This window comes from Prinia subflava, chromosome 10 (assembly GCF_021018805.1).
Source record: "Prinia subflava isolate CZ2003 ecotype Zambia chromosome 10, Cam_Psub_1.2, whole genome shotgun sequence".
In the NCBI taxonomy this organism is placed as follows: Eukaryota; Metazoa; Chordata; class Aves; order Passeriformes; family Cisticolidae; genus Prinia; species Prinia subflava.
This window is the reverse complement of record NC_086256.1, coordinates 16856798-16872140: the sequence shown is the minus strand read 5'-3', so window position 1 is coordinate 16872140 and position 15343 is coordinate 16856798. Positions and strand designations below refer to the sequence as shown.

The following is a 15343-nucleotide window of genomic DNA, read 5'->3' as shown; positions in this document are numbered from 1 at the left end:
AAATTCCAGAATTACAACTTCCACAGTGTAACTGTGTATGTGTATCTGAAGTGCAACCATTTTGACTTTCTTCCAAGGTTGAGCACTGAGGCAAAATTCACAGAGGCTTCCAAAACACTGCCTGGTCCAAAACATTTTGTATATTACTAACACTTGCTGTTCTAACTGAAATACTTTAAACATTTCTAGGATTGTATTGTCCACTGACACAAATAATACTGCTACTGTGGCCTACCTTTCTGCAGAACAGTATTTTTAGGTTTGCAGTTTCTATTTAAAAAAAAAAAAAAAAAAAAAAAAAAAAAAGGCATCAAAGTTTTCTAGTGTTCCAAGAGTTATGAAAATACTAAATGGCTTTCCCCATCTCTCATAAAGCAACACTGACTCTTTGCTGACCGTAACATGTCAGCCTTTGGGGCAGCTTCTTGTGTGTTCAGAGTAGGCAGATGTATTAGAACATGTGGTTTGTAGCTGAAAAGTCATAATTACAGTTGGTTTATCCAAAACTAATGAGCAACTACTTCTTCCGAAGTATAGATGAGAGAAAGATCTTCAACTAAAAATAAAATAACAAAATTATAAAATTAAATGCACTAGATATCTGAACATGAGAATTTCAGAAGACAAAAAATGTTCAGACCACAAGTTACAGATTTAGAATTGGGCATCCTTGAATTGATTTAAGCTGTGCTCAAACTTGCACATAGATGTGTCTTCAGAAATGCAGCAATTCTTGGAAGCTTAAGTATTTGTGCAGATCTTGCATAACTGCTTACATGGAGCAGTGACAGCGGGAGAGTATTTTAAGTCTTTTATGTTCTGATGTCTATCACATGTCCATCTTAATGTCTGTCTTTTATTTCATCTTAGCAACTGAGGAAAAAAGTAATGAAAAATATTTTAGTAACTCAAATTCAGATGACATGATGAGAACAAACTGTAAAAATCTTTCTTGCTCTCTTCCTTTAGAAATATTCTATAACAGGTTGACTTTAGCTATGTTCCTGCCTTGGACAAACACCCACCACAGAATCTTAGTCATTTTGACTGTCTTACAGAGAATGCAGTTTCATTCACACCCTTTGTATCCTTACAGAAAACACTGTTCCTTTTGCTATTCCTCTTCATTTGATGCATTTTTTCATGTGTCACACATGTAAGAAGAATGACATAATCACTGAATGAGTTATTGAGAAACATTCTTTGAATACAAAGGCTGAGTATATTTTAATTGATACTGCAGTTTCAAGTGACTCTGTTGATTCATCTTCTAATAGATTAATTCAGCTGCAATAGCTAGACAAATTATAGTATTCAACATTTCCTGCTTGTATGAGGTTTACAATGAAACAGTGAATTAAAGGTAAAAATCTTACTGCACCGACAACTACCTCTTACCATGCAGCCAAAACAGTGTTAATCTCTTTGGCCATAATAGTGAAACTTGCGTTTATGAAGTGCTTTCTGAGTTCAGTTTAACATTCCTAAGCAATGTTATTTGTAATTTGGTTTTGTTTTTCAGAGTCATAGGCATTGGGAAGGAATAGATAATGAAGTATCTACCCATTTCTAACTGGCTGACCCAGCTTGGTCTTGCAGAATATTGCACACTCTTTGAACAATATGATGGTATAGAGGTGAGAATTGTCCATTTTCAATTCTTGAGAAAATGTTAAGTAAGATCTTTAAAGCTACTAAAAAACCCCAATCAAAACATATCTATAAAAGTTTCCATTGTGTTACCCCGAGAATCTGCTGTTCTGGAGTTAACAGCAATCTTAGTTGTATTTCTTCTTACAAACCTTTTGCTGAGTTTTAAGAGCAGGCATATTGCATTTGTACTCCTTTTTGGTTTTCTTGGAGGATGATTTTGGGATTTGGGAATAAGACTCGATCTTATTTACAGTGAAAATACAGAACAGTAAAAATATACAGAAATATATTTTGATATATTTTCTATTTGCTCTGAAAGCTTTCACCATCAAATGAAGTTTTGTACCTACTTATAAATTAACATCAAATTGAAATTCTGTACTGCCTTATAAATAACGTCTGGAGTTATTCAGCAGTTGATTTTGAAAGTTAAATAGTAATGAGAGAGAAAATGGATTAATAAGGGAACAGTTCAGGTTTGATTACTCAAATGCATTATATGGAAATTCTTGTTCTTTGAAACAGTGTCACAACTCATGTTATCTATTATTACAGAGAATATCCTCTTCATTATACAAAACCTTCCTTTCCAAAATCATTATTCCTATCAGTTCATGCTGAGATTTATCTTCCTTCATTAAATGCAATTGGCATACTAGCACTTTGGGAGGTTTTTGGATTTTTTTCACTCAAAGGAATGATATTTTTTAGGAACTCTCCAGCTAAGCTGACCAGATTTGTTTTGAGAAAAAAATCGAGAGACAAGGCATTAATGTTTAAAAAGAAAAAATACCTCATGCCTTCAATTACATACCTTATCATGATAAGGGGGCTTCACATAAAATATAAATATACTTACATTTGCTGTTATGTAATTTATGATACCAGAAACAGCAAACATATCTGAAAGACACTTGAATTCTCCTGTATTAATAGTATAATATTTTCCTTATTCTGGCATTTGCTACAGGACTTATTCCATCTTACAGAAGTTGATCTTAGAAAACTGGGAATTGAAAATCAAGGCCACCGAACACACCTCATTTCCAATATCCTGCTGCTTCAGGAGGTAAAACAAGAGAGAGGTAAGGTTTCCAAGTTGTCTCCTAAAGACTGAGGAATGAGCTTCTCTGTCACAAAGGATGATAAACAAATACTCTGATCCAGCCTGGGATACTGCTCTGAATGCAGATCACTGGGGGACGTTACACAGACAATAAGAGGAATTGTTAAACATTAGTTTAACAAAAATCAAACATTCATATTTTGGCATGGATTTACAAAATAATACACCCTGGGTTTTTTATAAAAGTTGTCATTTAGAAAATGCTTCACTTTTACTTCAGTTTCTATTGCTCTCACAGTCTTCATCTTAACAAAACACTGTAATGTTAACATAGCATAATTGACGGAAGTCTGTGTCACAAATATCTTCCTTATTTGGAAAGATCACATCAGAAGGTCTAAACCAAGCTAATTTGTGTAGATCCCACCTCATTCCTACTGAGGAGAGGATGAGTTCTTGCACAGTTCTGACCCTTCTTTTCCATTAGGGACTTTGCCGTGAATTAAGACTTGATCACTGCATCATTTGTTGGTTTTGTCAGCTCAGTATCAAAATTTAACTCAAATTCATGAGTTGGAACAAGCCCTGTAAGACATTCTAGTCTGAGTGGAAGGACATAGTGAGAAGTCATTCAGCTGTGACTTGTTGTACTGGGTATTTTGAGAATTGCTCAAAAGATACTGAGATACAAGTATTATGGATTCTGTCCAGTATTTCTTCAGGTCACTGCCACAGGCTTTTACAAATTTCATGTGTAGCAGTTAGTTACTTGGCTAACTAGTCCTGCTTCTATATTCTCTTGGTTAAGATAAGACTTTTGGACCATGTGTAGAAATTGATTATTCATAAAATGTGTTTAGCTACTGAAGTTTTCAGGAGGAAGTAGAACTGATTTTGTACGAGTAGGTCACTGTATCTCCTCAATGTTTTCTGTCAAGTTCAGTATTAATTTAACAATTATACAACTTCTGTGACTCATAGGTTTGACTTTCTTAAAATATGAATGTAAATATGACATTTTTGTAACTGCTATTGTGAACAGATTAGGAAATTATTTCAGTTGATGATTGCAGTGAAACTGGATGTGTTCCAATTGGTATCTGTTTTCATGGGCATTGGGACTGTTTTGCAATCTTTTCAGGTACTGAAGTGTGGAATGCATTACAGTTGTCAATGTAGCACTGTTTTTCAGAGGAAAACTACACTTTTCAACCATGTCATTGACATGGTAAATTGATTTGTAGATAGCTATGCAACATTTCATTCAACTCACCAGAATGTTCCAACTCGGGATTGCTCAGCTTCAGATATGTTGAGTCTACACAAAATCTTGATGTATTGCTGGTGACTTCTGTGAATATGAATTTGAGTAAAAATCTTCTTTCCAAAATGATGTGTGCATATATAGAATTTTTTTTTCTCCTCCAGACACACATTTTGCAAAGTGACAGCATGATGCCATTTGGGTTTTGTTTTTTTCTTTTTGGCAGTTAATGGCTAGAACTCTTTAAGCTAAATTCTAGTAAAAGTAGTGCTGGTTCATATTTTTACAAACATTTCTCTTGGGCGATGTTTCCATTCACTGTTGGGTTTTGGCTAATGATAATTAAATGTATAATTGAATTACATGCTTGAAAAAAATACAGACACGTTGATCTCCAAGTTCTGTTTACACTAGGATATTTACATCCTCAATAGCTTTGCCTGTGGTATTAAGGATTTCTGGGAAGGGTGAAAACAGATCAGTTCAGTCAGTCATACATGGGGGCAGACGGGTTTGTTTTCACAGTAGGGACTAATGGTTGTTATCTGCTCTCCAGCCTGTTATGACACTGTTTTGTTTTGTGTCTGTGTTTGACACAATGCTGTGTCTAGGAGCAAAGTGCCTAATCAGTTACACTGAAATGCTTGTTTTCCAGCACTGAACTTTACTGTAGTCAGGCATTAGAGAAAACTTCTAAAATTTTCTATTCTATTAAATGCATGCTGATGTCCTACTAATGTACTTACTGTATCAGAGCAAAGGCTATCTTACTCTGTTTGCTGTTATTTTTATTTTGAGCTTTAAACAACATCATTGTATTTAGTGCTGGTTCAACAGTTTCCAGAGAGTGCTTCAAGTGATAAGTCACATTAATAAGTAAGCATTTGCACAGGGTTAAAAGTGACATTAAGTTTTGGGAGTATTTGTGAAAACATTTTCTGTTTTCTAAAATATTACCTGGATTCTAAAACTGCTTTGAACAGGACATGTCTCAGTACATTTTTATTAGATTTGGATTCATCCTGTCTAACTCTACCTACCCTGGCTGTGATTCCACAGTAATTAATAGCAAGATCTGTGCATTGACATAATGCCCAGCAACACACTAGAGCTGAATGAAACATGTGCAGATGATCACATATCTGCTGAATTAGGCAGAGTACACAACACAAAGTTCGCTGGCTTGATGCTTTTATGCCATCTTAATGGCAGCCAGTGATAGGGAAGTGAGTAGGACAACTGATTTTGAGTGGCATTAGCTAATCCGTAGGAAAAATAAATATTCAAAATTGTAACCCCACTTCAGCCCAGCAGAATAAATTGAATAGTGGATCAGTGATTTGAATAATGGGGCTCTGATATTTTTGATCTGTATCAGAAAACCTAAAGGCTGCTGTTCTGTTGACTCTTGACTTTAATGGAAGCTGAGTTTCCAAAATGTCACCTTCAGCAGTCTGTGTTCTTTTCATCTTTCCTTAGCTGCTTTTCCCCATCTCTCCATCATTCCTTTAGTTGTAAAACTATCCTGCAGCTGCATGGTGAACCCATTGGGAAATATGTCCAGCTGAAAAACAACCTTTTTTTCCTCCCCTCTCCATCCACATCAAGTCCCCAAGCCAATTCACTGTTCAGCTGCACAAATGCTCCCAAGAGCCTGAATGGCTGTGGAAGACAGAGCAGAGCTGAGTCCTGGTGGCTGAAACAGCCCTGCTGCCAAACTGAAACCACGGCTGAAGGTAACAAGGGGAGGCAAGTCACTCTCTGCTCCCTCTACTATTGGAGAGACAGATGAATTCAGCAGATAATTCAGTTCACTACCTTTTGTAGGTGTCTATATTTTTTGTTGATTGTAGAGGTATACCAGGATGGCTGACTTCCTGACAGAGCTCTTAGCAAACCCTGACAGCTAGTGGAATTAATTTAGGCCTAAAAGCTAAAACTGTGGTTGTTCTGGAATATTTAATCTCTTTTGTGTTCAATAAAGCATTTGTTTCTTTCTCTAAATATTAATGATCTCCAATAATTGCTTAGGATTTATCACTACCTTTCATTTCCTTGCAAATCAAAGTATACTAGTGGAAAAGTGTTTCCAATTTTTGAAAATTTTCTTCCTAAATGCAAAATTGTTACCAGTTCTAAAGATACTTCCTACCCCTGTTCAGTGCACAGAAGACAGTGTGGCCATGTAGAGTCTATCTAATAGTTTCTCCAGGATCAGCTAGTGGCAAAGTAGATGTTGAGTGAAAATGTGAAGGAACACAGCAATCCATAGGGATGCTTTCCTAGAATACTTTTTCAGCCTCTAAGCTTTTAATCTAACAAAACCTTCCAAGAAGGTAGGAATGGGAAGAGACATAAATATCCATTCCACAGTCTTTTTGTCTGTACCTTGACTTACATTTTGATATGCACTGTAGCATATTCCAGATCTTGATGTCCTGCCATCTACACCAGTATCCATTCATGTACTCATCACATGCTGTGACTCCCTTAGGGTGTACCTTTTGTTTTCTGTTCCAGGGAAATTGTAGGGGTGAGGCCTGCAATGTGCCTGGGCTTGTCACAGTGTGAAATCAGGATGCATCCAAAAATTGGGTACTAGCACTTCTAAGAAAGGCAAAAAATAGGGGCTATGCTTCCAAGAATCCCCTAGTGGCTATCCAGCACCTTTTTGAAATACTTGTGTGGCATCTTAGAAAAGCGTGAAATTACATATCCTCTTCAAGAGGAAGCTTTCTGTGGTATGACAAAAATTGGTGACCAATCAGGTGTAATCTGACTCCTGTATTACTCAAAAGATCTTCCTTCCCGGAGCATGAGGCATTGCACTGTGCCCTGCAACAATCAGCAGTTCAAGACACATCCTGAAAGCCACAGTCCAGCACTTGTAGGGCAGAGCTTCTGGAAGGAGCTGGGGTTTTCTCAGTATCCTCTAATACCACTAAAGCAGGATTTATGCTATGTGGGATTGGACCAGAGTGTTCTTTACTCATACTGTTTTATGTTTGTTGTATTTAATCTCATTTACCATAGTGTGACACAATCTGTAGGAGTGCTATTCTATTGATTTCTTATGATCTGTAGTAAATGAATAAATCATGCTTCCAAATGTGTTGAGGAAACCCACCATGACATGATCAGCTCCTTCAGTCCAGTAGAAATGGTACCTATAGAGAGGGAAATGAAATGATACAATGAAAAAAAAGGTCTTGGGTATTGCCAGACATGGAAGATATTTCCTTTTTCGCTTTAGGGACATGAATTTAAATACAGCATTATATTTGAAAATTTAGCATCATTTGACTCTTAAAATATTTGTATACATTTGCAGGTGTCCATGATGCATGTTTCTATACATCACTGGTTGAGTTATGAGTAGAAAGAAATAGAGAAAGCTGAGTGATAAGTATTTTTTAAGGAGGTGTTCCAAGAGCTAGAACTTTGTTTTTCCAGTAACTTCTTTTACTGAGATGAATTTCAAACAATAGCATTTTATGGCCTTGTGTGATTTCATTAACATCTTGGAGTGTTTGTCTCTGAGAGGCAAAAAGTGTAAAGAATATTTCCTTTTTGTCTTGTACAGGTTTTCTTATACAGAGAGTCTTAATAGGATATAGGTTTAGATCTATTTTGATTTTTTTTTTATCATACAAAGAAGGCCTACTGTACTGCATCTAAATAAAATATGCATTAACATAATTTATTGTAAGAAAACATAAAATACCCCAAACCTGAATTAGATTGAATGTAATTAATATTCCATAACATTCTGTTTTTAGATTTTTCATTTAAATCCTTAGATAACTGTTTCTGCCTATGTTGTATTTCTTGCCATGCTGCAGTAGTATGAAGTGATTTCTTCAACACCTAAGTTGTGTGGTATTAAGAAGAAACGCAAGCAGGCACTATAGAGCCTGAATTGTGCTTGGGATATATAAATAGAGAATTCCATCTTCAAACAAGGTGTAAAATAACTGAGGCACTCTCCTCTGTGTTTTTATTAGATGATTATTATAGTTAGCATAAAGCCATGACTGGTTTGGCATTGTCAGACTCGAATATCTTGCCTTTGACACTCTCAGATGAAGTCCTGCTACACATTCTGGTGCTTTTGCTCTTTGAAACACTACAAATGCAGCCAGAGTGCTTTGGGGCAGTGGTATGTAATGTCAGCCTGTCAGATTCCAACCTCATGCTAAGGTATGCTCGCAGCTTTGCCAACAGAGGGAGAGGAAACTGCTTTGAACACTTTAATCTGCATGACAGAGGTGGCATTGCTACCTGTGTGGTCTGTTTTGCTCTCACTGAGAGACACAAGGATTTGGAGTTTTTTGCTTTCTCTGTTTGAGAAAGTCGGCAATGTAAATGCTGTTACAGAGTTGTTAACAAACACCTCTGACACTACCATTTCATCTACTGAAGGTTCCAAATTTGCTTACTGGTGCTTTCTGTCCCTCTGTTTATCCTTGCCTCTACATCAGTTATGTTTGAAATGAGAAACATCTGTCACAGACAAAGAGAGGCTGGTAATTCCCCTCTATTTGAGACTTTTTACAGAAACATGGAGAAAGAGAAACTTGCAAGAAGTCTTAGATCCCCAGTAACAGTTCTACCACTGCTAAAAGCAAAGAGAGGAAAACAGACCCTCTGGTAAAAGGGGACCCATAAGACCTTGTCCACCTTCTTTCCAGTTTAAGGTATCATTTACCAAAACTAGTCAATAAAAGAAAACTGGATTTAGTGCCATTTTATCGGTGTATTTCAAACTTTTGAAACAGGTCTGTCTAATCAATGCCAGTACAAGTTGCTTCACGTGATTTTCAATACCGAATGGAAAGAAAGGGACACAACATATTATTGCCACAGAATCTGTGTGATTTATGTTTAATAATTTTTAAAATTACTAATTATTTTTGTTCAAGATGATAGTTTTCTTGTATTATATCTGACAACGACTGAGTTTAGGTAACTCTTCAAACTCTCTTGCTGTACTACAACATTGTTATAGAATGATCAGCTATGGGACATGTTTGCTTGCAAACTTTCCTGAGGCTGGGGATTCGAGGTTTCTGAACACCAACTGTCGTGGTTGCGGGGGAGGTGAATTTTTTCCAGGGGGATGTGGGCAGTCCAATCAGTAATCAGCTTTTCTGCTGGCACCTAGATTGGTCACTCGGAGGTTTGGACACGCCTCTGAGGACACAAAGGGTTAAAAGCAGGAGTCTAGGGGGTTTGGCCTCTTTTCAGATCCCGGTTTCAGCAGAGAGACGTGTCAGGCCTCCTTCCCCTGCCCAGCCACGAGGCTGGGTGGGGGAGGGGAAACACGTGGTCGGCTCAGGTAAGCCGGAGCCCCCGGGGGGGGGGGGGGGGGGGGGGGGGGGAGGAGAGAGGGGACAGGACTGGAACTGAGCTGCCCCGTCCAGGATGGAGGGGTGGAAAACTGTGGAAGTGCCCTCCGTGTGTGCTCACCCCCCTCCACCCCCAAACTCCGGGAGAAGGTGCCGAGCCACGTGGGAGTTGTGGGAGTGCCTGAGCCTGCACCCTGCCGAGAAAAAAACTGTTAACCCTTGTGTAGCAGAAAGAAACTTTTCTTAGACATTGATTCTCATGACTGGTGGTTTCGGAGAGAGGGAAGCGGCCTGAGACTGAGATGATAAAGCATGATTGGAAGGAACCCGATGGAAGAATGAGAGGGGTAGCCTTCTGAGCTGGACTTCTCTTGCATAATGTCAGCCATGGACTGAACTTAAGTCTCTTTTGAACATAAACTGCATTTTTGGGTGGATGCAGCTGCCCTTGCTTTTGCTACAGTGACTGGCACTTGAAGAGTGGAGCGAGCAGAGAAAAGAGGGGGAGGGTGAGGTGGCGCCCTCTGCCCTCAGGGCAGACCTGCTCCTGGAACCCCGGCCCCTGGGTAAAAAGGGGAGAGCTCGGCATGCAGCATCCTTAAAAAGCCCTGTATGTAGTTTTGGCCTATGAGACAGCGGTGAGAGCGCTGGACATAGGAAAAAGAGAGAGTCACCCGACTTCTCTGGGCGGTGCCACGGGTGACATGGGAACACATAAGGAGTGGACCTGTGTGTTCTGGAGAACAGTCTGTGGTGCCAGAGAGACTCCTGTCTCCCTTGCTGAATTGAAGATTAGTTTTTTTTGAGTGGTGATTGTTTGATCTAAAACCCAAAGGTTGGTCTGGGAAAAGTGATGGGTGGGGAGGTAGAGACTGGGAGAAGAAATGTTCTAAGAAGTTTTTATTTCTGTTTCTGTGTGTGTTTAAGAGTATTTCTGTCCCTGTTCTTATGTAATTAATAAAGTTTTAGTGGGTTTTTTTTGTTTTCAAGATTTAAGCCTGCTCTGCTCTGTTCCTGATCACACCCCACAGGAGTTGTTAGAGAAAAAACATATATTCATGGGTGCATTAACATCTGGCCAGTGCCAACCCATGACACCAACTCATAAAAGATAACTCTTTGGGAGTTTCTGAAGGACCTTGTGTCTCCAGACCTACTGCAGATCAAATAGCAAGAGATGATGTTGGTAGTTTTATTATGGAGGTCTGGATAGGTGCTGACTAAACTTCCCAATTTCAGTTGGCAGCCAGGGAGGACAATAGAAAGTACAGTTGCCATAGCTCATAGTTTTCAAAATAAATATTGTCAGATTCCAGGTGCTAGAGCATTTTTCAATTCCTATTGCCATTTTTATTTGCCCTGATATCTTTGACTAACTTGAATTACCAGCAAATAAACCTAATATCCTAGCCAACAGCTATGATCATTACATTTTCTATGTGGCATCTGTGGGAGCTGAGGCTTGAGTTTGTTTGTTTGGGTCCTTTTTCTGCTAAGTCCATGGTAGCAACTCGGTTTGACTTTTGTTTATCAGAGAATCTACAAGAACTGCTGTGTGAGCAACCCACACGTGTCCTCATTGTGTGTAGTTATTTCTGCATTTTATCACTGCAGCTGCAAAACACTGCTTTTGGAGTAAATGCGTTTTCTCCTGGTTATTTGAGGAAGACTGGAATTCTGACATTTGAAGACAAATTGAAAATTTCAAATGGATCCACTTCTTGTGTCCCATTGTTTTCTTTGTTTCTGTAAGCCAAGCACATTTTAAAATGGTGTCAAGAACTGGCAAGTACTCTTATGCCAACTCTTGGCATAATTAAGGCATGCAAGCTATGGCAGCACAGGTCTTGGGACCTGTGTCCCAGTTGTGTTCCTCCTCACTTATCTGTTCAGTTAGCTGCTTTTTTGGGTGCCTTTGCAGGTGAAAAGATGCACCTGTACATACTCCCCTCCTTCAGAAAGCAGAAGTCAAGGGTGGCCATGGAAGGCCCCAGCAATGTGTGATGTGTGGCCAGCAATGGCCAGCACACTGCTGCTTTCAAAGCCTCCCTCAGGTTGGTGTCACAAAGGACAATGCTCCAGTGCTACTGTCTGTGGTGGGGTGATACACAGACAGCATGATGCCACTTAGATAAACAGATGGCTATGGGATATGGCAGGGTAACACAGAATGCTGATTAGGAGGGCTTGACAGAGGTGCTGTGCTCCTTTCAGGACATTGATGTTTCCAGATTTCATCCCACAGCTCAATGAACTCATTTCCAAAGTAGATAGAAGATATGAAAACAACAAAAGCTTTGCAAAGAGCAATCTAACCTTGTTTAACCCAGAGTAACTCACAACCAGTGGAGTACTGTATGCACTCCTGTGATTTTTTTTTTTTTTTTTGCATCCTGTAGGCAAATTCTCTTTAACAGCTTTGCATCAAGTATGAGCAAGGATGTGTTGTGTAAATTGTTAAACGTGAAGACAAAGACCAAATTTCAATTTCACCTGAAGACAAAACTTTAGGAAAAGAATGTAATGACTCATGCAAGAGTAATCACAGTTTAGGCAGGGCTGCCCAGCTACAATGCCACTACTAGGCACGTAGTCATGCTACTAAGGAAGTTACTGCCCCTTTTCTGGTTCTTAGTCATAAAAAAATGACAAGCATGACACTACTTCCTATGTAACTACAGTGCCTAAAAATTTCCTGAGTGATTAGAATGAGCCAGTAGAGACCATCTTATGTGCTAACGGATCAGAGGTTTTGGCGTGATTTGAAATATCTTTTACCTGAACTGTGGCACATGCGGTTTAGATAGAGAAGCAAGACATTTTCCTTTATGCAATGAGGAAAATAAGAGTTTGCTATTCTGTAACATCTTCCACTTGATAAGCTGATAGAGTACTATACCGTCTTCCCTGTGACAAATAACTACCGTGATGTATGCTACAAAAATGTTAGTGTATGTCATACAGGAAGTAGGTGGCTCAGAATACTAGAACTGAATGTGGAATCCAGGTATCTCAACTCCTCTTTCTCTACTCTCAACCTAATGTAATTTTTCTTGCACTGCACATATTGATGAGGCATTTTGGTGTCCAACATGAGATCACAGTCTCGTGTTCTTTGGTTCCTTTCCCTGCCCCCTGCTCCTTCCCTCCCTCTCTCAAGTATATTTTGAAGAAAGATTATGAGTGGAATATTCTTTGGGAAATCTCCACAGATTGTCACTTGTGCCAGTAAAATTCTGAATCTGTCACTGTGCCTGAAATCTTTCTGGTACCTCTCTAAACCAAATACTTTCACAACCAGCAAGACAAACACAGAGTGCCTTCAGCTAGTCAAGATTTGGTAGTTTTCCTAGTTTATCAGTAGCTCAAATGACAAAGCATTTGGGGAAAACTAACAAAAGAACAGAATGGGGATTTGGTGTGCATTTAAGCCTTGTTTTATGTGAAATTAGTTTGAATTTAGATCTTTACTTAAAGGCTCTGTTCAGTGTCAATAGGATGCTATATTTTTTTGTAATTTGTGGAGAAAAAAATATAGAAGTCTGTCTGTCAGCATAACATGAGTAGTGACTTATATTCCAGCACCAGTGAATAGATCTTTTTGAAGGCTGTTGGCTTTCACATTTACCTCAAATTTCTGTGTTGGAAGTTGTTGTAAAAGGTGTGTGGCAATGCCAACACTGATAATGCTCCCCTACTGCTCATGCTTGCCTTAAGGAACGGATTTTGCTATGGGAAGGGAAACACCAGTCAGAAATGCAACTGTGAGCTTCCTTTACCTTAGTGTACTCGATAAAGTTAATTTTCTAATCTCCTGTCTGTCCCTGACTGAATGTTGGAGCACTGCTGTCTGCCTTTATTTTCCTTTCTCTTATTTTACACTATACTTCATCTTACTTCAGCTTTCTTATGCAAAGACTCTACTCCTATCTATAAAAATGCCTAGACTTTTCCAAGAATTTGCATCTCCAAATGCCTACTTCAACAACTTATGTGATGGCTAAAGAATCTTGTCTTGATCAGCTAAATTTTTCTTAAACTCAAATGAAGGTCCAGTGTCTTTTCTGGTTTGAATTGCTTCATTAAAAAAAAATAAAAATCAGTTGCTGTGAAATATTTCAGATAGCTGAGATTGCAAAATTCAGTTTTATGGACAATGCATAAAATGCCAAACTATAGAGAGGTAGATGTCCTAATTCTATCCAGTACCCGGATATTTCACTGTGGTAAGACATCATGTGGAATTTTAAGCCTGCTGCTGTCACTATTGGATGCTTAACTAGCTTAGTGTAAGAACACCAGAATTCCATATTTTTTTATTATTGGCTTGATAATATGCAGAGGTCTTGGAACATAAATAATCTAATCCTTAATTGCATTTATCATTTAGGTATCTTAGGACCACAACTTCAGTATCATTACATAGTCAGGCTCTGAAGTAGATATATCAGAAGCAATTTATTAAAGCTAGTCCTGGTAAAAATGGAGAAAGGGAATGAAAGGATTGAACATTAAATTGAAATTAAAATAGTACATGAAGAGGATCTCCCAAAACAGAGCCACCATGCAACTAGTAGGCATCAAATATTTAATGATAAAATCAATTAAATATTTGGTTAGGCAGATAATAATTTGCCTCTGGAAAGCTAATGCAACTAGACTAATAGTGAATAGATTTGAAAAATGAAATTTTATGAATTCTGATGCAATTGAAATTGAAAAAACTGGAATAATCGTAATAAAACCAGAGAAATGTTGGCCAAGTAGCCTGAAAGACTGAGCCAATGGGAAAGAGACGAATACTGTGTTAAAGTGGTCGAGACAGTGCTTTAAAAGTCACTGTGTGCCTAGATTTGTATTAACGCAAATGCCCTGCGGCTGAGTCAATGGTACAGCTGAAGGTGCTTGAGGTAATTAATGGAAAATGAAGGTTCTGTCTATAATTATCTCATTGTTTTGAAGGTATACTTTACAAAGGGAGGGTAAGTGACCATCTGTTCTGCTAGTAGCTCTCTATTCTGTACAGCTATTTGACCCTTTGTTGTAGAAAGTGTGTTTTATCCCACCAACCTGTTGCACAAATAACTTCACCCGTCTTGGTAGGATGGGGGGGCGTCTACCAATGCAAGTCAATTGTGTGTGTAAAGTACGTAACAGGCTCTGAATCGTCTGTGAACAAATGGGCAAATTTAATTTTTGCTGTAGTGCTAATTTGAGAGACGAAATTATGGGGGCCAAGTTATTGAATCTATGGAAAAAGGCATGGGGAGGTCACGGCCCGCGGGCGCGCCGGGGGCTCGGCGAGGCTCAGCCCGAGCGGCCCGGAGGTGTGGCCGGAGCCGGCCCTCAGGCCCGGGGGCTGCGCGGAGCCCGGAGCCGCCCGCCGGCCCAGGTGAGGGGCGCCCGCGAGGGCTCGTGTGGCGGGAGAGCCACGGAACCGGGGCCGGGCTGTCGCGGACCATGCAGCGAGCCATAAGGCGCTCGTAGGAGGCTCTGGTTGAGTCATCCCTAACTAATCTGCGCTTCTGTGGGGCGGGCTGGAGCTGGCTACGCGCCGGCTCCTGCCGCGGCACGGCCAGACCCTGCGCTCTCCCGAGAACGTCCCGGGTCATTTTCTGGCAGCGCTCCGCACCGCTGCTGTTGCGGTCCGGCCTCCCGCCACCCCTCCCAGCTGCCCGCTCCGGCTCCGCGGCCCCGAGGGAGGGGCGCGGGCGGGACCCGCTGCCGGGAGATCGCCTGGCCGGGACAGACGCTGCAGCCGCTCCGCAGAAAGCCTGGAGGGAAGCAGCGGTGCTCAGGGCCGGTAACTGCGGGGACAGCGGTGAGCTGTGGGGCAGAGAACGCAGAGCGGGTTTGGTGTGTGGCTGTGTGCGGGTGTCCCTGTCCGCGCACCGCCGTCGGGGCGGGGGGCGCGGGAGCAGGGCGAGCCCTGCCCCTGCCCGGGCTGGCCTGCGGGCAGCTGGAAGTGCCATAGTGAGGCAGTGACGAGCGAGACGCTGCATCCAAGTGCCC

At 40.3% G+C, this 15343-nt stretch overlaps 1 protein-coding gene across 3 annotated transcripts in view; it reads left to right on the top strand.

Moving 5' to 3' along the window:
• Positions 1 to 1535: 1535 nt before the first annotated feature.
• BCAR3 (BCAR3 adaptor protein, NSP family member) overlaps positions 1536 to 15343 on the top strand; it is a 67667-nt gene continuing 53859 nt past the window's right edge. Inside the window, exons 1-2 of one of the 3 annotated variants that reach the window (XM_063407520.1) lie at positions 1536 to 1637; positions 2624 to 2738. In XM_063407520.1, coding sequence (XP_063263590.1) covers positions 1551 to 1637; positions 2624 to 2738 — 202 coding nt within the window. In that variant the 5' untranslated portion in view covers positions 1536 to 1550. Of the gene's footprint in view, positions 1638 to 2623; positions 2739 to 14783; positions 15153 to 15343 lie in introns of those variants that run through there. The other 2 variants (XM_063407522.1, XM_063407521.1) reach the window with 2 other exon arrangements.